Source organism: Oncorhynchus mykiss, chromosome 17 (genome assembly GCF_013265735.2).
Source record: "Oncorhynchus mykiss isolate Arlee chromosome 17, USDA_OmykA_1.1, whole genome shotgun sequence".
NCBI classification, from domain to species: Eukaryota; Metazoa; Chordata; class Actinopteri; order Salmoniformes; family Salmonidae; genus Oncorhynchus; species Oncorhynchus mykiss.
Window position 1 is genome coordinate 56,446,531 of NC_048581.1, and position 27,396 is coordinate 56,473,926.

General features: G+C 41.7%; 3 protein-coding genes across 7 annotated transcripts; 2 read left to right on the forward strand and 1 right to left on the reverse strand.

Annotated features, from left to right (window-relative positions):
• Nucleotides 1-561: 561 nt before the first annotated feature.
• Nucleotides 562-5,847, forward strand: LOC110494152 (tribbles homolog 2). 2 transcript variants are annotated; one of them, XM_021568930.2, is made up of 4 exons: nucleotides 562-1,413; nucleotides 2,254-2,556; nucleotides 2,863-3,155; nucleotides 3,601-5,847. In XM_021568930.2, the coding sequence occupies exons 2-4, from the start codon at nucleotides 2,254-2,256 to the stop codon at nucleotides 4,058-4,060; spliced, it is 1,056 nt and encodes a 351-aa protein (XP_021424605.2). In that variant the 5' UTR covers nucleotides 562-1,413; the 3' UTR covers nucleotides 4,061-5,847. The 2 variants fall into 2 exon arrangements, with proteins under 2 accessions (XP_021424605.2, XP_036806124.1); XM_036950229.1 differs by having other exon boundaries at nucleotides 562-1,405; nucleotides 2,252-2,556.
• A 2,702-nt stretch (nucleotides 5,848-8,549) lies between these two features.
• LOC110494155 (repressor of RNA polymerase III transcription MAF1 homolog) lies at nucleotides 8,550-14,567 on the reverse strand. Of its 2 annotated transcripts, none has more exons than XM_021568938.2 (7): nucleotides 13,671-14,567; nucleotides 13,340-13,468; nucleotides 12,442-12,610; nucleotides 11,918-12,039; nucleotides 11,120-11,239; nucleotides 10,372-10,464; nucleotides 8,550-10,184 (listed from the first exon to the last, which is right to left on the reverse strand). In XM_021568938.2, exons 1-7 carry the CDS (start codon nucleotides 13,751-13,753, stop codon nucleotides 10,160-10,162), a joined length of 741 nt encoding a protein of 246 aa, XP_021424613.1. In that variant the 5' UTR covers nucleotides 13,754-14,567; the 3' UTR covers nucleotides 8,550-10,159. The 2 variants fall into 2 exon arrangements, with proteins under 2 accessions (XP_021424613.1, XP_021424612.1); XM_021568937.2 differs by having other exon boundaries at nucleotides 8,550-10,187.
• A 245-nt stretch (nucleotides 14,568-14,812) lies between these two features.
• On the forward strand, nucleotides 14,813-27,245 carry rbck1 (RanBP-type and C3HC4-type zinc finger containing 1). 3 transcript variants are annotated; one of them, XM_021568931.2, is made up of 13 exons: nucleotides 14,813-15,158; nucleotides 15,331-15,378; nucleotides 15,582-15,726; nucleotides 16,325-16,421; nucleotides 16,554-16,752; nucleotides 16,944-17,050; nucleotides 17,157-17,330; nucleotides 17,528-17,688; nucleotides 19,328-19,439; nucleotides 19,739-19,918; nucleotides 20,037-20,135; nucleotides 20,469-20,612; nucleotides 26,054-27,245. In XM_021568931.2, the coding sequence occupies exons 1-13, from the start codon at nucleotides 15,155-15,157 to the stop codon at nucleotides 26,132-26,134; spliced, it is 1,551 nt and encodes a 516-aa protein (XP_021424606.1). In that variant the 5' UTR covers nucleotides 14,813-15,154; the 3' UTR covers nucleotides 26,135-27,245. The 3 variants fall into 3 exon arrangements, with proteins under 3 accessions (XP_021424606.1, XP_021424608.1, XP_021424607.1); XM_021568933.2 differs by having other exon boundaries at nucleotides 14,813-15,115; XM_021568932.2 differs by having other exon boundaries at nucleotides 14,813-15,034.
• Nucleotides 27,246-27,396: the final 151 nt, after the last annotated feature.

Here is a 27,396-nt window from a genome sequence, read left to right on the forward strand (position 1 = left end):
TAATTGAAATACTGTAGAATTCCATTCATTTCTATTTAGGTCTGCTTTTCTGAGGAGTGACAATATGGCCAACCAGTGGCTTCAAAGCCTGTCCTTGGTCAATACATAGCATCAGCAATCCATGGTTTATATACATGATTAATATTAACCCATCCCCATGTGCATGCCATCCAGAGAGCATGCACTGTGAAGAATGGTGCAATACAATCATTGCTATTGAGTCATAGCAGGGGTGTGGCAAACCCTGTCCAACATATGGTTGGGTTTATAGTGACAATTTGTTTTATCTTATTAAATAACATGCCCGATGTCCTTTGGAGAAAAAAAGTAAAAATAATTATATATGCAACTCTTGCATGTAGAGTAAATCGTTTTGAATTAATTTGGTCAGTGCACATTTGGATGTATTCCACCTCAACTGGATTTTGTCACATAATTACTTTATGATCAATGACTTGCACCACACCTTGCAATTTCAGATTTAAATTGCAAGATTATTTTTGTTCCATTCAATAGTAAACTGCCTGGGTGACTATTGCGACGTTCCCCGGCTGATGTCGTCAGACCAGGGGGGTGGAGCTACGATGTTGCAATCATGCTCAGTCGCGCATCACCAACTTCACTGCTGTAACAGAAAGGATAGTTGAAGCCAATGTGCTGTCCAGTCCATTCTCAATCAGTCGGTGGGGGCACGTCTGATTAGAAATCTACTTTTTAGGGACTCCATTTGGAAATTAAAGGTTTACTATGCAATTGACCAAATAGGGGACGTGTAGCTTACTCTTTCTTCCCTATGACCAATTATTTATCTGGACGCGTCCACGAGTTTCCATAACTACTTCGGACAAGTAGGCGCTCTTTCTTCATTATTGTGCAAGAGTCTTTAAACGTGTATTTTCACTATTTATAGAAGGTTTTGCTGGTTTTCTACTAAAAGTCGCTGGCTTTTTCGCAAGGAAAACACTGGATACACAAGTCGCTACACACCGGGAATGGAACAAAGGCATCTGTACCAACAACAGTAGAGACACCAGTGTTGCCGCCTCTCTTCAAAGCAAAATAACCTATTCAATTTGTCAAGGACTTTAATACATATTTTGCTTTGGATATGTGAACAGACATCCCGCACAACAAACGACGAAAGCTAATTTGAACTCGTATGTTATGGTTACATATTTTGCACATGCAACTGTAAATACGTTAGACTCCCTTTAACCACTTTCTTCTAGAAGGAAGAAAAACATTTTGTCTGAAGCGATCAAAATTATTTGGTTTCCTCTACACAGCAAGGGTTTTGCTACGTTTTCTGCACATTTCGAGTTTCTTGACAAGCAAAGCACTACACCAAAAGCTGGAGTTACCATACCATTGTTCTGTTCTGGAGAGCTGACCCCTTTGTCTTCCACTGCCAAGGTAAGAACTTGTTCACAATTTTCACCCTATCTCAGTATCCTATTTTTATCATACAGTTGAAGGGGTTGCTTGCAGTCCCGACATGTATTGACAATTCATACCTTTTTTAGTTGTATGTTGTCGTGAAACAACAATGTTAAACTTTTAGAAAGTGATGGTGCAACTCTCCCTTCCACTCTTCGCGCTCGTGAAGTATCCCGAGGTCGCTCTATTTCTCAGAATTGCTCGCTGGTCTGGCCAGTTTTACCCGGTTCAACAAATATTTATTTCGACTAATAACATGACCCCCATGTGACCTCTTCTAGTTATAATGTAAATGTATCATGTTTATTTTACTTGTAAAACTTCAGGCCTTGGCGCAAGCTAAGGGAAGCCTGACGTCACTTTTATCATGACGTCCGTCCATGTATTTAACTTTTTTTTCCATTTGGCTGGCTGAGAATGACTGACTCACAAGCCACATTTCGAAAGAAACCGTCAGTAATTTGAGTAACGCATATGACAGACATTGCTCATCAGTCAAGGCTCGATGGCGTCATCCAATAACTTGTAGCCTGTTATTTAGCACTGTTTAATGGTGGATATGATTCACATCTCCTCTCCAAGTTCCCCAAGTTGTAAATTATGCTTTGTATGTGCAATAAAAAATATACAGTATTTGCACACAGTAAGTTTTTATAGGTAGTTATTTCACTGTGTATTTGAAATGTGGTTATCAGCATATCCAATCAAACACAAATCATACAACCCACTAGGATAACCCTACTCTACATGTGGTTCAGTCACGTCCTACACATATTGCAATGAAACCCACTAAAACAATCCATGTGACTCTTTCAGATGAGTGTGAACATCTCTCCCGCCCCTGCGCCTACTCGTCCCCTGCGGCTGAAGCGGCTGGAGCTGGATGACCCCCAGGACTACACAGAGGCCCTGAAATGCAAGCGTCCTCGACTGAGCCTGCCACCCTCATCCCCCGGCCTGGCCCCATGCCTGAGGCCCCTGAGACACAGTCCGGGTCCTGTGGGCTCCGACCACCACTGTGTGTCCTGCATCGGGCCCTACGTCCTCCTTGAACCCACAGAGGGAACAGAGACTTACAGGGCCGTCCATAGGGTCACAGAGCAGGAGTACACCTGCAAGGTATGTATTGTAGCTACATGACCAGATAGTGGTGTGACTGTTTGCTTAATCAAGTCGCCCAACTGTCTGTCGGTACTTGCTTGATACTGTGGCTGTGAAATCGACCTATGCACACACATCCCTTTTGTGCCGTTCAAATTCAGCTTATTTGTCATATGCACAGGAACACACGGTGTTCTTTGACACTCGAATGGGTACATTATCCTCAGGCAATAAAGAATATGCATAGCTGTACTGTAGTTTGGTCTGTAATTTGACCATGAACTTATGAATTGTAACCTAACTCTACCCCATGTCCTCTACCAGGTGTTTTCTATGAGGCGGTACCAGGAGCTCATCGCCCCCTACGCCCGCCTACTGCCCCACGACAACATCTGCCGCATCGCAGAGGTGGTGATGGGCGAGCGCAGCGTCTACGTCTTCTTTCAGCATAACTACGGTGACATGCACTCTTACGTGCGCACGTGCAAGCGGCTCCAGGAGGAGGAGGCGGTCCGTCTCTTCGGCCAGATGGCAGCGGCGGTGGCCCACTGTCACGAGCACGGCGTTGTCCTGCGTGACCTCAAGCTGCGCAAGTTTGTCTTCGTGGACCAGCAGAGGTTAGTAGTTGACACTTTTCTTGACTTAAATCGAATTTTAGCTGAGGAACATGATCATCTGTTTGCAGGTTAGATTGCCTTACAGTAGTGACTGAGACCTGTCCCAAATTCATCATCTGAATGTTTAGACAGTCCACATATGCCTGGCCATGTTAACTTCCGTTATGTCACGGCTAAAGAAAGCCCTTTAGTTGGGTAACTGTTAAAATGACTCTAAAGATCTTCATAATGCCTTAATCGTGACATCATAACTGTCATATAGGACTGCAATTTCTCCAACCCTGTAAACTCCGGTGTTATTCCAGACAGTTATGTAAGCCACTGTATTATGCATGCATATGACCCAGTGCACCACCTGTAAATCACACAAAGCAGAAAACATGATGTCCCACCATGGGGGTTTGATTACTATGATGACTCAACCTCTCTCTCTGGTTTTCCTTAGGACCAAGCTTGTTCTTCAGAACCTGGAAGACTCATGTCTGCTCCATGGGGACGACGACTCTCTGACGGACAAGCACGGCTGCCCGGCCTACGTGGGCCCCGAGATCCTCAACTCGCGCCACTCCTACTCAGGGAAGGCTGCCGACGTGTGGAGCCTGGGTGTGGTGCTGTACACCATGGTGGTGGGACGTTACCCTTTCCAAGACGTGGAGCCTGCTGCGCTCTTCAGTAAGATCCGCCGGGGGGCATTCACAGTGCCAGAGTCACTCTCAGTGCAGGCCAAGTCGCTGGTGTGCTGCATGCTGCGAAAAGTTCCCTCAGAGAGACTGGAGGCCTCGGAGCTGTTGTTCCACCCGTGGCTGAACTGTTCCAACAACACAACACCTCCCAACACGCACCTCAACCCCAGAAACTGCACTGACCAAGTGGTCCCCAGCTACACCGACGACACGTGTTTCTAGAATAAAAATGTTAAATATCCTCTGTCCTTCATCGTCCACTTTGTCCTACTGATGCAAGTACAGCGGCATAATCTCCATATAGGAAATACTGGTAATGCAGTTTCTTTTCTCCCTACCTGAAATTTTTGGTGACATTTAAGAAACACAAGGCATTGCAAATGTCTACAACTGCAGTGTTGTTAACCTGCTGTTAGACATTAGCATGTATATATGCTGAAGTTGTGCTTTTGAAGAAGTTATGAACCTGTTATGCATGGCCGTCAATCTGAAGTGTTACCAAATGTATAACATAGTTCTGTGTCAAAGCATCTGTTGGCATTGCAGACAACAAAGCAGTAACTACCAAATACTGTATCTCCTGGCCACGTGTACACCTACCTCCGTCGAGGTAGTTGTACACTTGCTGGTCTAGGGTCCAATGCAGTTAGTCCCACACTGCTGTGAAACATCAAGAGAGGTGCTTTTCAAAAGCTACCCAACTATTGTGCTTTAACCAATGAAAATGTTTTGTTGACTCAATGGGAAGAACAGGTGAAAAATCTTCAGATAACATGCCCTATAGAAGCAGTCTGTCGAGCTGTATTCCCCTTCACAAAAAGCAGTAATTTTACTATTCTTTTGTCGAGCAACTCCGTTGGGAACACTAAATCGAAGATCTATATCTGACCGGGTTGATACCTGATACCTCCGAACTTGACGAAATCCTGGAATACTTGATGCACGTTTTGTGCCTTTTTATGTAGGCCTACTGTTTATATATTTCAGTGACCGATGGATCCTACCAACCGTTGAAGTGCCTTGTTTTCATAACCACAGTTTATGTTTAGTCCCCCTCCCTATATCCCTATCAGAAGTTGAGTTTTGCTTTACCAAAGACTAATGCTGCATTCATAACCAAGTGGGAAGGTGGTATTTACCACATACGACTGGGAAAGTCCACTTGAACGCCCCTCCAACTGGTAATTACTAGTGGGAAACTCGTCTATCATCCCTGACTTCTCTTACATGCTGATCTGAGGTCACCTACTAAGGAAATTTCAGCAGTTAAATGCAACAAAACATTTATAAAAAGCAATCTATTAATATGGTTTTTGAACACTTTGTTCACAAGCATGATAGCTGTGCTTTTAGTTGTTGACAGCTTGTTGGCCATTACCCAACTCGGCATTCTCAACAAGTTTAAAGCATCAATGCATCCAACTGGTATTTACGACTTGACAACTGGTAATTACCACCTTCCCACTTGGTTATGAACGCAGCACTAGGCTACCCTCAATCATCACTTGTGGTGTGCTGATAGTTTGTCATCTGTGATTCAGTGACCGTTCGCCTCGGTCACAGGGTTTGTATGTTTTCTGACAAACGTATGATGTCAGAGTTAGCATGGTGTCCTAGATTCCTAGACAAGTGTAGTCATTACCTCAGGCGTGAGTTAATGTCTGTAGAAGTATATAGTGCAGTGGGTTAGATCCTGAAGAATACAGTGCTGTAGTGTACTTTAAACATCTTGAAAACCCATGTAATGGTGAAACCGTGTTAGTATCTGTTGACCTGAAGAAACAAAGGTATCACATTCTTTACACAGTACTGTGTGTTAGTCGTGATGCCTGCATGCAGTTCGCTGACCCTAAATAGATCTAAGATCCTACACTAAGCCACAGCTCTTATTGTGACTTTGTAAATACTTTTTTGTAAGAAAAGTACACACTTTTTCTGATGTTTGTTTGGTGGATGTACTTTAGTGAACAAGTATTTGTTGCCAGTAAAAAATAAATCCTTGAACTGACTGTTTGCAAATGAGCTTTTTTTGTGATAAGACCAAACTGTGTTGTCAGAGATGTTTGTAACACTTCATTACCCAATCTCTATTTTCCGGGTCAGAAAAATAATTGCATTGAATCAAGAAATGATTTAACTATAAGCACACCTTGATTCAGCTTGGACTAATACCAGGATGTAACGTGCAAGGACCGAGGTTATGACCAATTCATACTTAATAGTAAAGATTCTGTCGGGTTTCTGCTACGGCTGACAATAGTAATGATGCACTACCTAGCCTCATTCCAAGTCTTGTACCGGTTGGATTACACCGATTTTGAAGAAAAACACTCACCCGAGTTTGTCAAGAAAATAATGCATCTACATGATTTAAATCAGTGTTATAAAAACATGTTTTAGTCAAGACCTTTGTTGTACATGGTCAGTTGGTGACAAATGGAGAAAAACAACAAGTATGAGGTCTTTAAAAGGTGCCAGAAAGAAAATTAAACTCTTCTGCAATGTATTAAATAAATAGGTCAACCTTGCGATGGGAATTTAAAACCAAATGTTTTGACAGATAATATATCCTGGTCTTTACCACAGACTAAAATAAATGTGGCTCTGATACAAAAGCATTAGCCTTCTTTAGCAATATTATCTTGCTTCTTAGTATGTAATTGGACCATATCATCAGGAAGTCAGAAAAAAAGCTTGCCTGTCCCTACCATAACCACCTGGTCATCACACATGGGCCAAATTGATCACAACAAATCAACAGTGACATCTACAGTACCAGTCAAATGTTTGGACACAGCTACGAGGGTTTTTCTTTATTTTTTACTATTTTCTACAATGTAGAATAATAGTGAAGTCATAAAAATATGAAATAACATATGGTATCATGTAGTAACCAAAAAAAGTGTTAAACAAAACAAAATATATTTGAGATTCTTCAAAAGTAGCCACCCTTTGCCTTGATGACAGCCTTGCAGTCTCTCAATTAGCTTCATGAGGAATGCTTTTCCAAGTCTTAAACGAGTTCCCACATATGCTGAGCACTTGTTGGTTGCTTTTCCTTCACTCTGCGGTCCAACTCATCCCAAACCATCTCAATTGGGTTGAGGTCAGGTGATTGTGGAGGCTAGGTCATCTGATGCAGCACCATCACACTCCTTCTTGGTCAAATAGCCCTTACACAGCCTGGAGGTGTGTTGGGCCATTGTCCTGTTGAAAAACAAATGATAGTGGGACTAAGCGCAAACCAGATGGGATTGGGTATCGCTGCAGAATGTTGTGGTAGCCATGCTGGTTAAGTGTGCCTTGAATTCTAAATAAATCGCCAACGCTGTCACCAGCAAAGCACCCCACACCTTCTCCATGTTTCATGGTGGGAACCACACATGCAGAGACCATCTGTTCACCTATTCTGCATCTCACAAAGACACAGCAGTTGGAACCAAACATTTTGAATGTGGACTCATCAGACCAAAGGACAGATTTCCACCAGTCTAATGTCCATTGCTTGTGTCTCTTGGCCCAAGCAAGTCTCTTATTTAATGTCCTTTAGTAGTGGTTTCTTTGCAGCAATTCGACCATGAAGGCCTGATTCACCCAGTCTGCTCTGAACAGTTGATGTTGAGATGTGTCTGTTACTTGAACTCTGTGAAGCATTTATTTGGGCTGCAATCTGAGGTGCAGCAGAGGTAACTCTGGGTCTTCTTTCCTGTGGCGGTCCTCACGAGAGCCAGTTTCATCATCATAGCGCTTGATGGTTTTTGCAACTGCACTCGAAGAAACTTTCTTGAAATGTTCCGGATTGACTGACCTTCATGTCTTAAAGTAGTGATGGACTGTTGTTTCTCTTTGCTTATTTGAGTCGTTCTTGCCATCACATGGACTTGGTCTTTTACCAAATAGGGCTATCTTCTGTATACCCTACCTTGTCACAACACAACTGATTGGCTCAAACGCAATAAGGAAATCAACTCCACAAATTTACTTTTAACAAGGCACACCTGTTAATTGAAATGCATTCCAAGTGACTACCTCATGAAGAGGTTGAGAGAATACCAAGTGTGCAAAGATGTCTTCAAATTCAAATAACATTTTATTGGTCGCATACACATGGCTAGCAGATGTTAATGTGAGTGTAGCGAAATGCTTGTGCTTCTAGTGCACAGTAATATCTAACAAGTAATCTAACAATTCCACAAAAACTACCTCATACACACAAATGTAAAGGGATGGAATAAGAATATGTACATATAAATATATGGATGAGCGATGTCTAAGCGGCATCAAGGCAATGGGTGGCTACTTTGAAGAATCTCATATATTTTGATTTGTTTAACACTTTGTTGGTTTCTACATGATTCCATGTGTTATTTCATAGTTTTGATGTCTTCACTATTATTCTACAACGTAGAAAATAGTAAAAATAAAGAAAAACCCTTGAATGTGCAGGTGTGTCCAAACTTTTCACGTACTTCTAAAACGTCTGTTAAGTAGACAAAGAATAAGACAATCAACAAGGAAATATGTACTGTAGCCATATCTACCTGCACAAAGTATGTATGTCTAAAGCTAATACGCTGATCACTTTGGATGTTGTTGACATTTGAAATCAATATCTGAGTAAATTCAGGACAGGTTTGCGTTAACATCTCTAGGGAGCATGTTCTACACTAGAGGCAGATAGATATACATCACATAGAAGGGACTGGATGCAACTTTAGAATACCCACCTGTATTTTTTTACTATTTTGTACCCAAAGTACAAAGGATGTGTCTTTGTCACATTTTACTTGAACAAAAACAGCCAAGAGCAAGACTTATGCCACATACAGATATAGGATCTTAATTTGAGCCCGTTTGCTCCACCAGGAAAATAATCCTGCAGCAACAGGAAATGTGAATTATAATTCATTGACATGTTTTGTAAGGGAAAATCCGGTCTAAAATTTCAAAGTGGAAATTACTTTATAAACCTTAAGTACACTACACGTTTAAAATGTCCTGCATTGCAGGAAAGTTCACCTGCAACAGGGTGATCAAATGAATATCCTACATCTGTTAGAGTAACACTGTCCATGTATTCAGTAGGACAAACACAATACTGATACAGTGGCTGTGAGGATCGATATCCAGCTAACCAACCACTCAAACTACTAGCCTTAAATAGGTAGCCAGTCCTCCCATTAATCACAAATGCGTTATTCTATATTAAGTACATTTCCATTGTGTCATTTGATAAGGAAAGTTGGACGATAGGCATCACGGATCTCTACTGGCAGTTTTTTAGTGAAAGGAAACTCAGACTAGATTTGTTTTGAAACTAGAAGTCTAAAATGACATTTCAAAACACCACACACGGTGAGAGAGCAACAGTTGGACTAAACGGAAACTGCTCTATAGCTAGACTTCTGCGGTCATAAACTCTTCAGACAAACTAAAAACTGTTCAACTAAAGCAATACCTAAAAAGACTTTAAAGTTATTAAAACACAAGATATGTAAATTAGGTTCAAACAGTACACTCCACAGGCAGAGTTTGTATTTGATGTGAGAATGCACGTCACACTCGTCCTTAAAACACATCATAGGATTGAGAATCAGAACTAGATTCTGCTGTACTTTTGGAACAGCGATGCAGCAGAATTGTATTTGCTGGCATGACCCATAAAACTATAGACTGCACTAAGTCCTGTCGCTAAATAAATAAAAACATTGTAGGTTTGAGTAGCATTGGTATGGAAGGCATAACATATCCAAGAGGCAGACTGATTCAAGCTGGTATGTGAGTTTTCCATAAGCTAAGTTGAGCATGCCCCCTTGTGTTCAAACATGCCCTCAAGCATGCAGTCTGAGAATGGTCCTAAACCTAAATTGAGTCAATTTGGTACGACAACATCCTACACTTTGGAATGGTAAAGCTTGAAAAAAAGAACATGATCATAAAAATCCCAAACTGTGCTTACCAACACCAGCATAGACAATGTGAAATATGTTGCAAATTAATGAGTGCCAGAACTTGCTCCAATTCCAGGTCAAACAACACACACCAAACACAAATGCTTTTGCTTCTGATAAACAAGGTAAGGAGAACATAGCAATGGAAAACTAAAATGAGACACAAATAAAGTAACAGAGTAACAGAGCTCCAAGCTCACAGTCTGACTTCAGTAAAACATGAGGTCCACCAAACAAATGAATAAGAAAAATGTTTAAATAAAATCCCAACCCGAACGAGTTTAAGATTGTAAGAGAAATGGTGGCGACGCGGGTACAGACAGACATCCAAGTATACGGTCTGCTCCTGCATGAGAATGGGACTGGCGCGTCACTGGGCACACAGGGCACCATACCTACTGAGAGAAGAAATACATGGATCAGATTAGAAGATTAGACCGCCCCAAACGATGCATCCCACGAACACTACTAACAAAGACTGTAAAACAGTTTCATTCTCCATGTTTTCCATACCAATCACATTTTCGGTTTTTCTATTTGAGGAAACATTTCTGTGAAGAATGCAGGCCGTGTCCTCCTCACCTCTCTTCATCCATGTTCTCATCATAACAATCTTCATCCAGCTCTAGGTCCAGTTCGTTGCCAATGCCAGAGTCCCGTGGGGCCATGAATAAACTAACATGCGGAGACAAAGGCAAATGTTGCTCACCACAGACCATTTCAATGTATAAGAAATTATTTCAGGGATGGCATATAAGTATTTTGGGCATTCGCCAGTCGGAGTAGTAGACAGATTTCTACTGGCCCAGGTAACAGTCGGGTCCAAAATCAGTGCCATGCGATGTTTGAAAAGACAAATATCACTGCCGGGTTAGTTTCTAACAGCCCAGTCTGAAAAGTACTAGCCTCAGGCTAGCGGGTTAGCTTAATTTCTATCCCTTCCCTGGTTCTTTGGCTATGTTGACTGACAGCCAAGGATATTTATCCATGCATTGAGCTTTGAGCAAAAGTTAAGTATTTATTTTTTTGATCGTATTGCCAGTATGCAGTTATATTGTCTTTGACCAACCATGTTCAGATCGTAAACAGATGATTTCCACTCAGATAAAAGAATACCATACCCAGACAACTGTCACTTCAAATGGACATGAGAAGTTAAAAAAAAAAGTATAGGTCACTCAAAAATAATACATTCATATTTGGTTAATTAGTCCATTTTTAACACAACCCCAAAGAACTGTGCACATCAATCAAGATTATTAAAATTGAGGACTTTCAATACAGAGCACAAAACTGTAATAATGATGTGTTTTGCAGTCTTCAGTCTTACCTGACTGAGCGGCATGTGAAGAAGACGATCCTCTTCAGCCTCGTGTTGTAGAAGAAGTAGTTGAAGGACCACATGTTGCCCTCCTCTCCGTACGGGTCAGAGTCCAGGTCTGGGTTGTAGCTGCAACATCCAAAACAAAATGGCCTTTACATTCTGGTTTACAAATGACATGTACAGGTAACTACCAAAATAAAGCAAACCCTTGAGTAAATGACTATACAAAGTATTTTCCACACAGGTGTGGTTCCTGGGTTAATTAAGGAATTAACATCCCATCATGCTTAAGTTGATGTTTAAAAATGCCCAGTTTCCCATTATTTTGGCATGACTAGAAGAAAATACCTCAGTGACTTTGAAAGAGGGGTCTCAAAGGAGCATAGGGGGTTTACAGGGTGTCTGTCTCAGTCACCAGATCTCAACCCAATTGAACACTTATGGGAGACTCTGGAGCGGCACTTGAGACAGTGTTTTCTACCACCATCAACAAAGCAAATTATGGAATTTCTTGTGGAAGAATGATGTCGCATCCCTCCAATAGAGTTCCAGACACTTGTAGAATCTATGCCACTGTGTTTTGAAGCTGTTCTGGCTCGTGGTGGAGCAATGTCCTATTAAGACACTACGTTGGTGTCTCCTTTATTTTGTCAGTTACCGGTATGTCTCCTCGCATATGTTTAAAGGTGGCGGTGCTCGTGCCAGAGCCTGGTGTAGTGATAGCACTGCCAACTCCAGACCACAAATACCCGTTGTCTACCACACATACCCTCTCTACCTTTAAGAAAAAATGGAATTGCTCACCTGTAGATGTCACACTCCGACAGGCAGATCTCTGTGTCAATGGCCTCCCATAGCTGGGGCTGTAGCCGACTGTACTCCTCCCCAGCCGCCGCCGACAGACTGCTGTTCACCGCGTTGAACACCTAACATCATACACTGCGTTAATAATGCCATACAAACACAGAACTTTCGTGTTTATCAGGCCCTGTTAGGATTTAGCCAACACTGACCATGTCTAGACATCAACTAATAGATTCAAGCACAGTGTCCAAAACTTCATTTTGGAGTTGATCTGTTAGTCCCCTTCCCAAGCCTTTTGTCCTCCAGGTAATGGATTACAGTCTCACACCACATGAGACCAGACAGGCTTTGGGTCGTGTACAAGCTGCCTCGGCACGTCAAGCCCAATCAACTCCAGCTACTGTGTAGTGAAAGCCAAGACGCAAAACCAGCAGAATACGCTGGTTCTGGTGTAAGCAATTCCTACCAGCAACGTGAGGCAGGTACAGGCATAGTTATGTAGGTAGGAGATATTAAATCCTCACCCAGTTTATGCTGGGCTCTCTGCTGAAGTCGTGGCTCTTGGTGCGGCTGAAGTCATAGTCGGGGCGGAAGGATTCGTTGAGGGTGGCAATCAGGTAGAAGAGGGTCTTCCTGCTGCACTTGTCAGAGAGAGGCCCCTCTCCCTCATCTCCACTCTGACTCTGGCTCAACCTACACCACAGCACAAAACCACACCCTAGTTAGTGTTATGAAGATGTTCAGTGCACACTTGTGAATACTTGTCATACACACTGTCTGCTTGACAGGAACTAAAGGATTCTTCTAGGTCTTCCAAGTGACCAGGCCATGATCATTACAGAATACAGATAGAAGTGTAATGACTAGAACACATTCAATTCACTATCACTATATTATACATCTACTATAAAGTGTGTGTGAACACTACATGCATTAGTTACATTTATCTGAAAAACACTGACCATTTCTCCCAAGTACTGAATAGATCACTACTTCCTAAGGCGGCTGAAGAAAATCGACATGCTGCCCCGGGTCCTCTCCAAATACTACCGCTGCACCACCGAAAGCATCCTGACCGGGTGGTGAAGACGGCCCAGTAAATCACTGGGACCGTGCTCCCACCCATCCGGGACATCTACTCGAAACGGTGCCTGAGGAAGGCACGCAACATCATCTAGGACCCCATACACGAGCTGTTCTCTCCCTTACCGTCAGGCAGGCGGTATCGGAGCATGAGGTCTGATACCAACTAGTGATAGGTCGTTTGCGAACGAACAGCTCTTTTTGAAGGGATCTTTTTGGTGAATGTCTGGAACCGAATCACCTCAGTGAAAGAGCTGTTCATTTAGCTCTCTGATTTGCATACTGCTATTACTGCTTCTTGAGCTCAAACAATGTTTTTCTGCAGATCTGTAGTCTTACTTGTTGGGGCTGATTCCTGAGGACTGTGGAGGGGACAGGGCTTCCAGGACATGAGGCAGTCCCTCCTGGCAGAACTGTTTGAACATCTGCTTGTCCTCGCCCGCCATCTTGCAAGAGTAGCTTTCGATCCTGAGGAAAGACACAGTGCAAAACAAAAAATGGTTCTTCACATCATGCATCTACTTAAGCAAATGATGTGATTGTGAAAATCAACTTCCTGTGTAACAAAGTTAAGTTGTGTTAGGTCTGTTAAATTCTGTGCAAATGTTTTCCCATTTCTAGGTCTACATACCAAATGGGTTGGTGGCACATTGAAGTGTTGAAAACTTACCTTCCTATTATCTGACAGTCCCCCATTTCAATGGTGAGTCTGGTGTTTATGGCTTCAAAACTTGAATTTTCCAGGAGTTTCATCTTGAGTTTGTTTTCTTATGCAAAATATATATTGTTTAAAATGCACTCATCCCCTGTTTAGCACCTAGGTTTGAATACTACACTGCTATTTGTCACCACCAGGAGGTCAAGTCATCAATTCTGATAAACAAAATTACACTTGTCTTTACACCCCTGTCTTGCTTTGTACACTTTAGTTAGATATTCAACAATGGTCGTACTAATTTAGTTAGGCTAACAATTAGCTATGCACTGGCCCATAACAAACTCGGTCAAATGTCTCGTTCAAAAAAACAGCAAACGCTTAAACTTTTCAGGCCTATCAAGCTGCGTAGCTAATGGAGCTAGCCATTTTGCTAATCCTGCAACAAAGCTTGCCTTGCATTTAATACCTCTGAGACAACGGGCCGTGGAGAAGAAAGATCCTCAGCTCGCGCGCACAAAACAGTTCGGTGTATTTTGCGCTCGCTTAACTCAACACCAAAGTAACCAATTTCAATAACACACTTCAAATTAAATATTGCACGATTAATTTACGGATGATGTAAATACCTTTGTCGATGGCTTAAGGCACTTATATTTCTGATAAAAATATCTTCCTTTTTACTGTGAAATTTCCAATACCTGCCATTAAATAAACTGAAATTAGATACAAAAATCTTCATCCCAGCTTTTGTATCAGAACTTAAAGAGAAATCCCAGGCTTCTCGAAGCCTTTCGCATTCGATATGCACCTGAATTTGTCTATTAAAACAGCAAAACAATTTTGTTGTTTTGATCCTTCCTCAGTGTAACTGCACTTCCTTCTTCCCTACAAGCCCTTCCTCTTTCAGCGCATTTTGCCTCAAGGGGGCGCCATGGGGCCATATAAACATGCAATGACGTATTATCATAACACTTCGTCCATTTGTAGTATACTTGCACTTGCATTAGAAGTTAACACACAAAAAGCAAATATCATGTAATAAATTATTAAAATACATATTGGTCTATGTGGATGTTATGAAACGGCAGTCTCTCATCACTATCTATGTACAGTACTGATATGTCATAAATTGTAATATGCAAATGAATCCTTTAAAAACGTACTTCCTGAATATAGCTAGCTAAGTTTCGTTTCACTTTTCATTCAGCTAGCCTTATAATCTTGATAATGAAGTAGCTACACGTAAAGAGAAGTGGTTTCAAGTTCTATAATTACGTAAAATTTTGTGGCAAGAGAAAGGTAAGTTAATTATCAACAGATTAGGAAACTCTATGAAGAAGCCTGATAGCCCTATTACGTAACTGCGCGCTGATCAGGTGAGAAACCCATTTGCAGTTTTATCAACTTGAAGCTCGAGCGCCTTTACCACCTTCACTCTGCTGTGTGACCCATTCTATGTAAATTTCTCTCTCAATTTTGGTAGTCTCTGGATACTTATGGGTAAAGTATCACATGTCGTTTAGCATACAATACAATATTAATAGTAATGGTCTTCCTTATGGGATAGAGTACTGTCAAAGTGAACGTTTCCGTTTCACATGATGTTGTTTTTCACTGTGTGTTATTCTTCTCTGCATCATTACTTTCTTATTCTTGTCATTTCTTAAAATAGGTCTAACTATGACTTCTCCTGAGGTCTTCACAAGCAACTTAGTAGAGGGTAAGAATAGAGAGTTTTCATAATAGTCTCCTATCTGATTTCCTGATCATGTCTAAATGGGCAGGTCAATAAACGGCCAAAGAGCAATGATAGTATGACATCATATGAACGTGAAACGTACAATAGCTGGTCTATTTTTGACCAAGTTTAATTGAGTATCGAGTGTTCTGTGCATTGATGAAAATGTCATTTTTCTATTGCAGCGGAGGAGCTAGCCCAGTTGTTGAGTGAGGCCATCAGCTGTGGTGACAAAGAGGAAGCCAAAAGGTGTTCAGAGCAGCTTGCAGAGTTGTGTGTACCAGTATCTGTCATTATCTCCCGCAAGGCTTACTCCCAAGACTCTATTCGGTAGGTGGAATCATTTAGTAGTATTCTGTTGGGTCATACTTTACATTAGTTATATAGGATTAGCCTATAACAGAATAAACGCAAGTGGAATAATCAACATGTAATTAGGCTGTAACAAGCTATTAGGTACAAGCGATTGTGGATTACTTACTTTACTCTATCGCTCACCACCTTGAAAACGTAAGATGCATTATGCAGAAATCGCCCCACCATTTCCTGGTTGCTACAAGTCTAATTGTTAAAACAAACAAGTAGAGTGTAGAAAATCATTGTACCATTCAAACCGCTATGAAATATATTTTCCATAAACAAAATTATTGCATTTTAAGCTGTTTGAAGCTGGTGTACCAAACCGAAAGTAAAATATGGAAATACGAAATTTAAACACGTGAAGCATAGAAATAGTGCACATAGAACTTCTTATGCTTGCTTTCAATGAGAATGACACATCTATAACACCAATCTGTATGTGAATTTGGTTGGTTGGCCCACAAAGTGACATATTGCAGCTTTAATCAAGTGTAACACCTTTGTAACTGTGTTGTTTTAGTGCTGAGACATTCAGACCCAGTTACCTATATTGGTTACTTTGCTGCAGGTTGAAGGTGGGAGTCGGGGATGCACAGTCAGAAAACTATATTCCGGTTACTTTGTTGGTAACACTTGACATGACCATTTCAGATCTGAAAGAAAAGGTAAAATAAATAATTGTTGCAACCCATTTTCACCAACAGCTCTGATATTTACTCATTATCTTGAACACACATATTTGCAGTGAAAAAAAGTGGAGACCGAGACCCCATGCATTCTTGAATTTCTCTCTACAGATCAATACTGACTATGGATTTCATCCATCTCTGCAAAGCTGGGTGATCGGTAAGCGTCTGGCACGGGACTCTAAAACTCTGTACAGCCATGGGGTAAGGAAGAATGGAGACCAAGCCTACCTGTACATCAAGTCTGCCCAGGCTGCCAACCTCAGCCGGGAGCAAGTGAACCAGGAGGAGGAGCACCGTCGGCTAGACAGTAAGGATACTCTGTCATACAGCACTGACTAGTCTTCCAATAAGAACCTAGTATACTGAGCAAGGCACAGGTTGTCAACGTATCAGCTTGTGACACACACATGCACACTTACACCAACCTATACCTTAAAATATTTCCCTCCATTATAGACAGCCATGTTTGTATTTTGACTTGTTGCCATCATGGTATAGGTATCATTGAGTCATTGAGTCCTCTACTGGCCAGAGGAGCAACTGGACCAACCCCACTTCCCAAAACTAAACAACCAGCACCTCCTCCTCTGCAACCAAAGCCTCCGGTAAGATTATAATGCAAACTGTGCAATGACTCATTGTATACATATACGATAACCATGACCGTTTCTACAATAATGTGTGCTTGCATATGTGTGTGGGGACAACTAGGTGGGTTGGTCATGCTCTGTGTGCACCTATGCTAACAAGCCAACGAGGCCGGGCTGTGAGATGTGTGGGTCTGAAAGACCAGAAGATTATAAAGTACCTGAGGTTTACCAGCCTGATGAGCAGGAGATCCAGAGACTCCGGCTAGAGGAGATGGCCAATCTACAGTACCAGCAGGTATGCTTTAAACAAGATATGAGTTGCAAGATATGAGATATACACGTGTTACTCAGATTTTCGTGACAATCATGTCATAATTACAAATAGCTAAAAAGACACTTGGTATGACTGCTTTAATGTGTGTACCCACCTTATTAAATGAGAAAGACAGCGTTCCCTTAATTTTACCGCTCTGTTGCTGTGGGACGATGAAGGCATTGGATGAAGAGCGGGAGAGGAATTTCTTGAGTCTGGTGGAAACAGACGCCCACAGCCTCGTCCCCAACACAGAGGAGCTGGACTGTCCTATTTGCCTCTGCTCCATTCCGCCAGGGGAGGGAGCCACACTGCGGGAGTGCCTGCATGTTTTCTGCAGGTATAGCACATCTTGGCTACATCTCAGTAAGGGGGTAAATGTTATTTATAATAGGGTTACACGGACCTCACTGAAATGAAAAATGGACTGCCCTCCCTTCAGCAAAATATATTTGACTTAAACCCTCTGAACGCTTGAAAAAAGTGACCATCCCCTATACCCAAAATAATAATTAAAATAAAAAAAGATAGCAGAGAATATGTATACCGTTTACCCTCACTTCCTGGACAGACCAGAGCCTTAGATACACAGTTTTAGAAACTGTTCTTCATCCTGTAAGCATTACATGGCAATGCAGGAAGAGTGATAGCGCAGAGGGCTGCAGGCCAGGAGGTTGTGGGTGGAGGAATTGACCGACAAAATTTATGGCTATAGCCTAATTTCATCTGTCAAACAGGTAGGCCTACCTCTTATTTCTTAAATAGGAAGAAATAGAGTCAAATATAAAGCCTTGTTGTTGTTAGTTAAGTCTAATAAAAATAAAAAAAAATGGTTGAAATGAATTATGTCTACTTGAATTTGCCTACTTTCAGCACCATGAGGTGTCCGTTTCCGATTTATTGTGACGCGGCTGCTGCTTTAGGTTTTAGCCCCACGATGTAAACTACTCAAATTTGGCTTATTGTGATGTCAATAAATATGATAACTACATCATGGACAAGAAACATATTGTTTTTAATAAAATTAATTAAAGTATTAGCAAGCTATCAAAGTTGACATCCGGTCCTCCTTCTCATTTTCGCGCTCTCTTCAAAACATAGGATATAGGCTAGTCCGCGCGCAAGATAGTGCATTTTGTGGACTTGGCCTAATAAATAAAAACATTTGGAAGCAGCCTTTGACTCTCCTACTGAACTGCCACTGTAAGCCTACACAGCACAGCCATTGGCAGCAGACAAAAAGTTTTGGGTCAGCAAGAGCAGAGCAGGCCGGGGCTCAGGGTTGGAATATCCATTGCCGTGTGTAATGCAGCCTAGTTTTATTTTCACTGCGGCTATCTTAGAAATATAACTTTGTTCTGTGCCTCTCCGAGCATGCACTTTATAGCCTATGGTCTATAGGCTATGGATCATTGGATTGAGACCAGACTAAATTTCCTATAGGCACACTTGAAATTGCACGCCCAGCGGCAAATAAGAGATGAGGAGCGGCATCGAGCACACATTGATATATAGCCTAATAAGCAACTAATTCTAAAACACTGAGAAATATTGAAATTTCGTCAATTACAAATTACATGACCCTCCCCTGGATTAGATTGAAAAAGTACTAAACCCTCCCCTTGACTGAGATTGAAAAAGGAGGACCCTACGCAATTTCCCTCCAGGTAACCATTCTGTACATTTTGATCAATCCTTAATATTATAAAATGGCTTCCATTACTTGTCTCATGCACGAGGAAACAAAGCTACAACTATTGAGACACAGCCCTGGCTGGTACTCTCTGGAGTAGATCACTGTCGCTCCACTGCTATCAATAATATAGAAATTAAATACTTACTGACCTTGTATCAATTTTAGAGATTTTCCCATAAATGTTTTATCTGTAATAAATAAAAAAATGACCATCTAAATAATAAAATATTTTGAGACATAGACAGGTTAAATGCCTTCTTATTTGTGTGTTTTCTTTAAACAGGGAGTGTCTTAAAGGAACCATAGTGAATAGCATGGATCCAGAGGTGACCTGCCCTTATGGGGATGAAGACTACAGCTGTGATAGAAAGCTGCAGGACAGGGAGATCCAATCTGTGAGTCCTGCTGGTGCTCTCGCCATTAGCCTGGCAGCCAGTCAGTTTATGCTTGGTTGGCTAAAGAAAAAACAGAGCTCTACCCAGGCTATCTCACTATAGCTCTCTGTATCAAGTGATGATAATGCCTTGTATCATTTATGTAGGGTGCTTATAATAATAATAAATAATAATACATGGCATTTATATAGTGCTTTTCAAAGACCCAAAGATGATTTTTGTGAAAGATATTCATCACCATAACAAATATTTCATCCATTCCATTGTACTCTACAGTGTCCTGTTCTTTGTCTCTTTAGCTTCTTTCTCAGGAGGAGCACCAGAAGCTTCTAGAGCTGAGGCTCAGTATTGCTGAGACGCGGAGTGAGAACAGCTACCACTGCAAAACCCCCGACTGCGCTGGCTGGTGCATCTTTGAGGACGAAGTCAATGAGTTTATTTGTGAGCTCTGCAAAGAGACCAACTGCCTCCTCTGCAAGGTGTGTCAACTTTCTCTCTCTCACTCTTCCTCCTTTGTCCCCCCTTGAATGCTAAAATAAATTATGAAGATAACAATAGGTGCTTGGCCAACAACCTTTTTGTCAACCTCTTTTTAAGGCCATCCACAAAGACATGAACTGCAAGGAGTATCAAGATGATCTCCGGATCAGAGCTGAGAATGACGTGGCTGCAAAACAGACCACACAGATGCTGGAGGTAATGTGGTAACAGGCAGATAGTATTCCCTTTCAGTGATATAGCACTGTCTTGGATTGAACATGACATACTACACTACTGAACTGCTATTTGAAGTCTGTTTTTTGGGGGGTGAAACATACTATCGGCCTATTATAGTTTTGAACTGAAATATGAAGCTTATGGGTTTAGATTACACATACTGTCAGCCTATTACACTACCGAACCCATATGTGAAGTCTACTGGTATACCTAATCTTGATTAAACCCACTATTGGGTTGTTATACGACTGTACTGTGATATGATATCTATGGGTAAACCTAACCTGGAGCTCCTGTTGTCTTCTTCGATAGTCCTTACTGCAGAACGGGGAGGCCATGCAATGTCCTAAGTGTAAGGTCATAGTTCAGAAGAAGGACGGCTGTGATTGGATCTGCTGCCTGATGTGTAAGACGGAGATCTGCTGGGTCACTAAGCAGGCTCGCTGGGGACCAAACGTAAGACAGTTAAGGCCAAATCAAACGAAACATGAATGAGCGTTGCTCGTTCGACGCAAGAAAAATATATTTGCTGTCTAATTTGAAGCGCATGGCGATTTTGACGGCATCGACGCTCGCGGCCCGACTGATTTCTGTCATTCACTACCACTACCGTTTCGTTTGATTTGCCCTTCAGTTACAATAAACTGTACTCTTACAGCTACTTCCTCCCCACTCTAATACCTCACAGTGCTAGACCATTCTAAGAAGAACCTACCCTATGGCACAATTTCAAACATACACTACATGACCAAAAGTATGTGGATACCTGCTCGTCGAACATCTCATTCCAAAATCATGGGTGTTAATGTGGAGTTGGTCGCCCCTTTGCTTCCATAACAGCCAGTTCTTATGGGAAGGCTTTCCACTAGATGTTGGAACATTGTTGCGGGGACTTGCTTCCATTCAGCCACGAGCGCATTAGTGAGGTCGGGCACGGATGTTGGGCGATTAGGCCTGGCTCACAGTCTGCGTTCTAATTCATCCCAAAGGTGTTTGATGGGCTTGAAGTCAGGTCAAGTTCTTCCACACCGAGCTCAACAAACCATTTCTGTATGGACCTCGCTTTGTCATGCTGAAACAAAAAAGGGCCTTCCCCAAACTGTTCCACATGTTGGAAGCACAGAATCGTTTAGATTGTCATTGTATGCTATAGTGTTAATTTCCCTTCACTGGAACTAATGGACCTAGCCCGAACAATGAAAAACAGCCCCAGACCATTGTTCCTCCTCAACCAAACTTTACAGTTAGCACTAGGCATTCAGGCAGGTTGCATTCTCCTGGCATCCGCCAAACCCAGATTCGTCTGTCGGACTGATGGTGAAGTGTGTTTCATCACTCCAGAGAACGTGTTTCCACTGCTCCAGAGTCCAATGGCGGTGAGCTAGACACCACTCCTGCCGATGCTTTGCATTGCGCATGGTGATCTTAGGCATGTGTGCAGCTGCTTAGCCATGGCAACTAATTTCATGAAGCTCCCGACGAACAGTTCCTGTACTAACATTGCTTCCAGAGGCAGTTTGGAACTCGGTAGTGAGTGTTGCAACCGAGGACAGACGATTTTTACACGCTTCAGCACTCGCCGTCCTGTTCTGTAAGCTTGTGTGGCCTACCACTTCATAGCAAAGCCTTCATTGACGTTTATATTTCACAATAACAACATTTATAGTGCTCTAGCGGGGCAGAATTTTAACAAACTGACTGACTTGTTGGAAATGTGGCATCCAATGACGGTGCCACGTTGAAAGTCACTGAGCTCTTCAGTTACACCATGCCCAAACCGGACGCATGCGTGCGTGCGCCATCGTGCGCAAATTGATTTTGTCCCCCCACATCAAACGTGATCACGACATGCAGGTTGAAATATCAAAACAAACTCTGAACCAATTATATTTTGGAGACAGGTCAAAAAGCATTAAACATTTATGGCAATTTAGCTAGCTAGCTTGCTGTTGCTAGCTAATTTGTCCTGGGATATAAACATTGAGTTGTTATTTTACCTGAAATGCACAAGGTCCTCTACTCTATTAATCTACACGTAAAACAGTCAACTGAATCGTTTTTAGTCATCTCTCCTCCTTCCAGGATTCTTTTTCTTCTTTGGACTATATGGCTTTTGACAACTAACTTTCATAATAAGGTGCATTACCACAACCGACCTCAGTTTATCTTTCAATCACCCACGTGGGTATATGTTCCAAAAAACCAATGAGAAGATGGCACGTGGGTATATGCTTCTAAAGACCAATGAGGAGATGGGAGAGGCACGACTTGCAGCGCGTTCTGCATCACAAATAGAATCAACTTCTATTTTAGCATCTGGCAACGCAGACACGCATTGGCGCGCGCGAGCAGTGTGGGTGCAATGATTGAATAACATGTATGTGTCAATTTATTTTGCAACACTCGCTCATGCGACGCGACCGGTGTGGTCAGCATGTAAGGTCATTCTACTGCCATTGTTTGTGTATTGCATGGCAGTGTGCTCGATTTTATACACCTGTCAGCCACTTGGTGTGGCTGAAATAGCTGAATCCACCAATTTGAAGGGATGTGCCTTCGGAAAGCATTCAGACCCCTTGACTTTTTTTCACATTTTGTTAGGTTACAGCCTTATTCTAAAATTGATTAAATTGTTTTTTTTCCCCCTCATTAATCTACACACATTACCCCATAATGACAAAGCAAAAACAGGATGTTAGACATTTTTGCTAATTTATAAAAAACAAAAAATGGAAATATGACATTTACATAAGTATTCAGACCCTTTACTCAGTACTTTGTTGAAGCACCTTTGGTAGCGATTACAGCCTCGAGTCTTCTTGCGTATGACGCTACAAGTTTGGCACACCTGTATTTGGAGAGTTTCTCCCATTCTTCTCTGCAGATCCTCTCAAGCTATGTCAGGTTGGATCGGGAGCATCGCTGCACAGCTATTTTCAGGTCTCTCCAGAGATGTTCGATCAGGTTCAAGTCCTGGCCACTCTGTCTGGGCCACTCAAAAGACATTCAGAGACTTGTCCCGAAGTCACTCCTGAGTTGTCTTGGCTGTGTGCTTAGGGTCGTTGTCCTGTTGGAAGATGAACCTTTGCCCCAGTATGAGATCCTGAGTGCTCTAGAGCCAGTTTTCATCAAGAATCTCTGTACTTTGTTTCGTTCATCTTTCCCTCGTTCAAATTAAATTGGATTGTATTTGTCACATGCGCTGAATACAACAGGTTTGGCACACCTTACAGTGAAATGCTTACTTACAAGCCCTTAACCAACTTAACCAGTTAAGAAAAGTACCTAAAAAAATAAGAAATAAAAGTAACAAATAATTAAAGAGCAGCAGTAAAATAACAATAGCGCGGCTATATACAGGGGGTACCGGTACAGAGTCAATGTGCGGGGGAACCGGTTAGTCGAGGTAATTGAGGTAACATGTACATGTAGGTAGAGTTATTAAAGTGACTATTCATAGATAATAAACAGAGAGTAGCAGCAGTATAAAAGGGGGGGGGGGGGGGTTTCAATGCAAATAGTCTGGGTAGCCATTTGTTGGCTTGGGGGTAGAAGCTGTATAGAAGCCTCTTGGACCTAGACTTGAAGCTCTGGTACTGCTTGCTGTCCGGTAGCGGAGAGAACAGTCTATGGCTTGGGTGGCTGGAGTCTTTGACAATTTTTAGGGCCTTCCTTTGTCACAGCCTGGTATAGAGGTCCTGGATGGCAGGAAGCTTGGCCCCAGTGGTATATTTCGGGCCGTTCGCACTACCCTTTGTAGTGCCTTGCGGTCGGAGGCCGAGCAGTTGCCATACCAGGCAGTGATGCAACCAAATGCTCTCGATGGTGCAGCTGTATAATATCCTTTTGAGGATCTGAGGACCCATGCCAAATCTTTTCAGACTACTGAGGGGGAATAGGTTTTGTCGTGCCCTCTTCATCGACTGTTTTGGTGTGCTTGGACCATGTTAGTTTGTTGGTGATGTGGACGCCAAGGAACTTGAAACTCTCAATCTGTTCCACTACAGCTCGGTCGATGAGAATGGGGGTGTGCTCTAGTGTTAAGTCTCCGGGGATGTTCTCTTGATAAGTGTGTGGATTGGACCATTTTTCTGTCCTGCTAAGCATTCAAAACATAAAAAGTTCTTCAGGGAAAATGTATGGAGTAAGAGGTACATTATTTTCTTTAGGAATGTAGTGAAGCAGAAGTTGTAAACAACATAAATAGTAAAGTACAGATACCCCAAAAAACGACTTAAGTAGTACTTGAAAGTATTTTTACTTAAGTACTTTACACCATTGCATAAAGGCCTGATTGGCAGAGTGCTACAGAGATGGGGGAACCTTCCAGAAGAACAACCATCTCCACTGAGGAACTCTAGAGGTCTGTCAGAGTGACCGTTGGGTCCTTCTTCCAGTTTGGCCGGGCGGCCAGTTCAAGGTCTTGGTGGTTCCAAACCTTTTCCATTTAATAATGATGGAGGCCACCCACTGTGTTCTTGGGGACCTTCAATGCTGCAGAAATGTTTTGGTACCCTTCACTAGATCTGTGCCTCTACTCAATCCTGTCTCAGAGCTCTATGGACAATTCCTTCGACCTCATGGCTTGGTTTCTGCTCTGACATGCACTGTCAACTGTTGGACCTTATACAGACAGGTGTGTATCTTTCCAAATCATGTCCAAACAATTTAATTTACCACAGGTGTACTCCAATCAAGTTGTAGAAACAGCTCAAGGATGATCAATGGAAACAGGGTGCACCTGTACTCAATTTCAACTTTTATAGCAAAGGGTCTGAATACTTACAGTACCAGTCAAAAAATAATTTGTATACATTTGCAAAAATGTCTAAAAAACAGTTTATCTTGATATTGTGCCATAGGGTAGGTTCTTCTTAGAATGGTCTAGCACGGTGAGGTATTAGAGTGGGGAGGAAGTAGCTGTAAGAGTAGTTTATTGTAACTGAAGGGCAAATCAAACGAAACGGTAGTGGTAGTGAATGACAGAATGTCTAAAAATGTATTTTCTTTAATCCATTTTAGAATAAGGCGTAACAAAATTTTGAAAGTCAAGGGGTCTGAACACTTTCTGAAAGCACTGCAGTATATCACTATGGTCACCAAAAGATTTGAAAGTTACCATGCCCAGTTTGAATGCTATACTCTTTATTAAGTCATTCAGATATCTTAGGTCAGATATTAAAATCTGATGGATTCTATAGTGAAAACACAAAAAATCTATATTATTAACTGATCTACCCCAATCCAGTACTGCTTTGGTGTTAAATACATGGTACAGTACTATAAGGCTTTGCATATCCTCTAGAACTGAGTGTATTAAAAAGTTTGTACCATGGCATTGTTTAATACTCACTTCTGATTGGCTTGAAGGGCATTCTAGCGCATGCATTATTTCCCCATAATGCATGGTATATTTTCGCAGTAGAATTCAATGGCTATAGTTCGTTCCTACATGTTCTATGTTTGAGCTGCTTTTGAATGCAAAAGTATAATTGAAAACATTATTGGCATTGTTGAGTTCAATTTTCATAATAGCAAGCTAGGACACCTGCATTGCTTGCTGTTTGGGGTTTTAGGCTGGGTTTCTGTACAGCACCGACATCAGCTGATGTAAAAAGGGCTTTATAAATACATTTGATTGATGGTTTAGTTAGCTAAACTAGCAAGTCTGTTTGTTTTGTCACTAAGGCAACTACTGTCACAATCTTGTAAACTTGCTAAATACATTCATTTCTAGTGGCTAATGTGTTAAATTATAGCCATGGTATGAGGGATAATCAACTCGGGGCTCAATGCGTTCTCTGGAAAATAATTAAACTCGTGTTGGTCAGTTCCACTCCGCTAGTTCATCTTGGAACTTGTTGATTATTCCTTACGTATCTGATGCCTCTCTGCAGGGTTCTGGGGACAACTCAGGAGGCTGTGGATGTCGATTCGATGGGGCGCGTTGTCACCCTAACTGCCAGAACTGCCACTGAGGGGCCCCACTCCATCTCAACATGGTGCTGGATGGGCAGTCCATATCGGGACACACTCAGTGTCCTGTGAGGCAAGGAGACTATTTTTCACTCCTCAGTAATCCTAACCTGGACTAACCTGAAAAGATCATGCACGGATGTCAAGGGGTGATTTGGGTAAAAACTTTAGTTCTGCACATGGATCAAGTTATTCAGTCCTTTGTGAAGACACTGGCTGGTCTTCCTTCCAAAGGCCTTTTATATTACTTTGAACACCAATTATCCCTGGGCGGTGTTTAATTGATGGTTCAATTGACGTTGGTGTATCACACATTTTATTACCTAGTTAGAGGAATAATATAAACGTTTTGCTCTATACATGTAGGACAATTGTTAAATATGTTAGAGGTGTATAACCACCTATATCTGACAGGGGACACTCCATTTAAACAAAACAGGGTTGTGAAATAAATTCAAGATGCTCATTGTTTTCTTTGAGATGCACGCTTCTGTTTTGTTAAATGGCAAGAGTCTTAGACACTGGAAGAATATTGTATATTGTCCTTCATGTAGAAAATAAATGTTGGCTAATTGTTTAACTCCTCATCAGCAGTAAGGTTCTAGTCATGACCTTAAAAGCATTAACACTAGAGATACTAAAACAGATACATATTGTAACCTTGTAATGGGGACAACTATTTACTTTTCTTTGGACTGAATGTGTACAACTGTAATTAAGGGATATTTAACATTCATTGGTTCTGTTAGATTTTGTAAGTTATCAAAAGGCAGTAATGAACAATCCCAATTCTTCTGTAGTTTGGTTTGACCACTCCTCCAGCCTTATTGGAAGTGTTTTTTTGAACACTCCCAGCAGAAGCCATCCATACTTTTTCGTTATTGATGACTACAACGAAACCGATCTGTTTCGGCGTAGCCAATTGTTTTAACACTGCATACAGTGCAGTATAATGCAAGTCTTAGCTATGTTCATTAGCTACTTTTTTGAAGGATGATACCATTGCAGGGCACAATTACTATTTTGTTTGGCGAATGTAAAGCATTATTTACTTTAGGGAAAAGAACAACTTTTCTTCATGAATGATCCAGAATAAAGGGGTTTTATTGTGTTGTCTGTCTGCTGCTTTGAGTAATTTTTAGCCCTTAGCGTAAACAAAGATGGTAGAAACCTTAGACTCCGGTGATTTTCAACGTTTCCTTCATTTTTTCACTACTGCATTCACCTTGATGAAATAGTCTATATGTAGCGATACATAGGAACT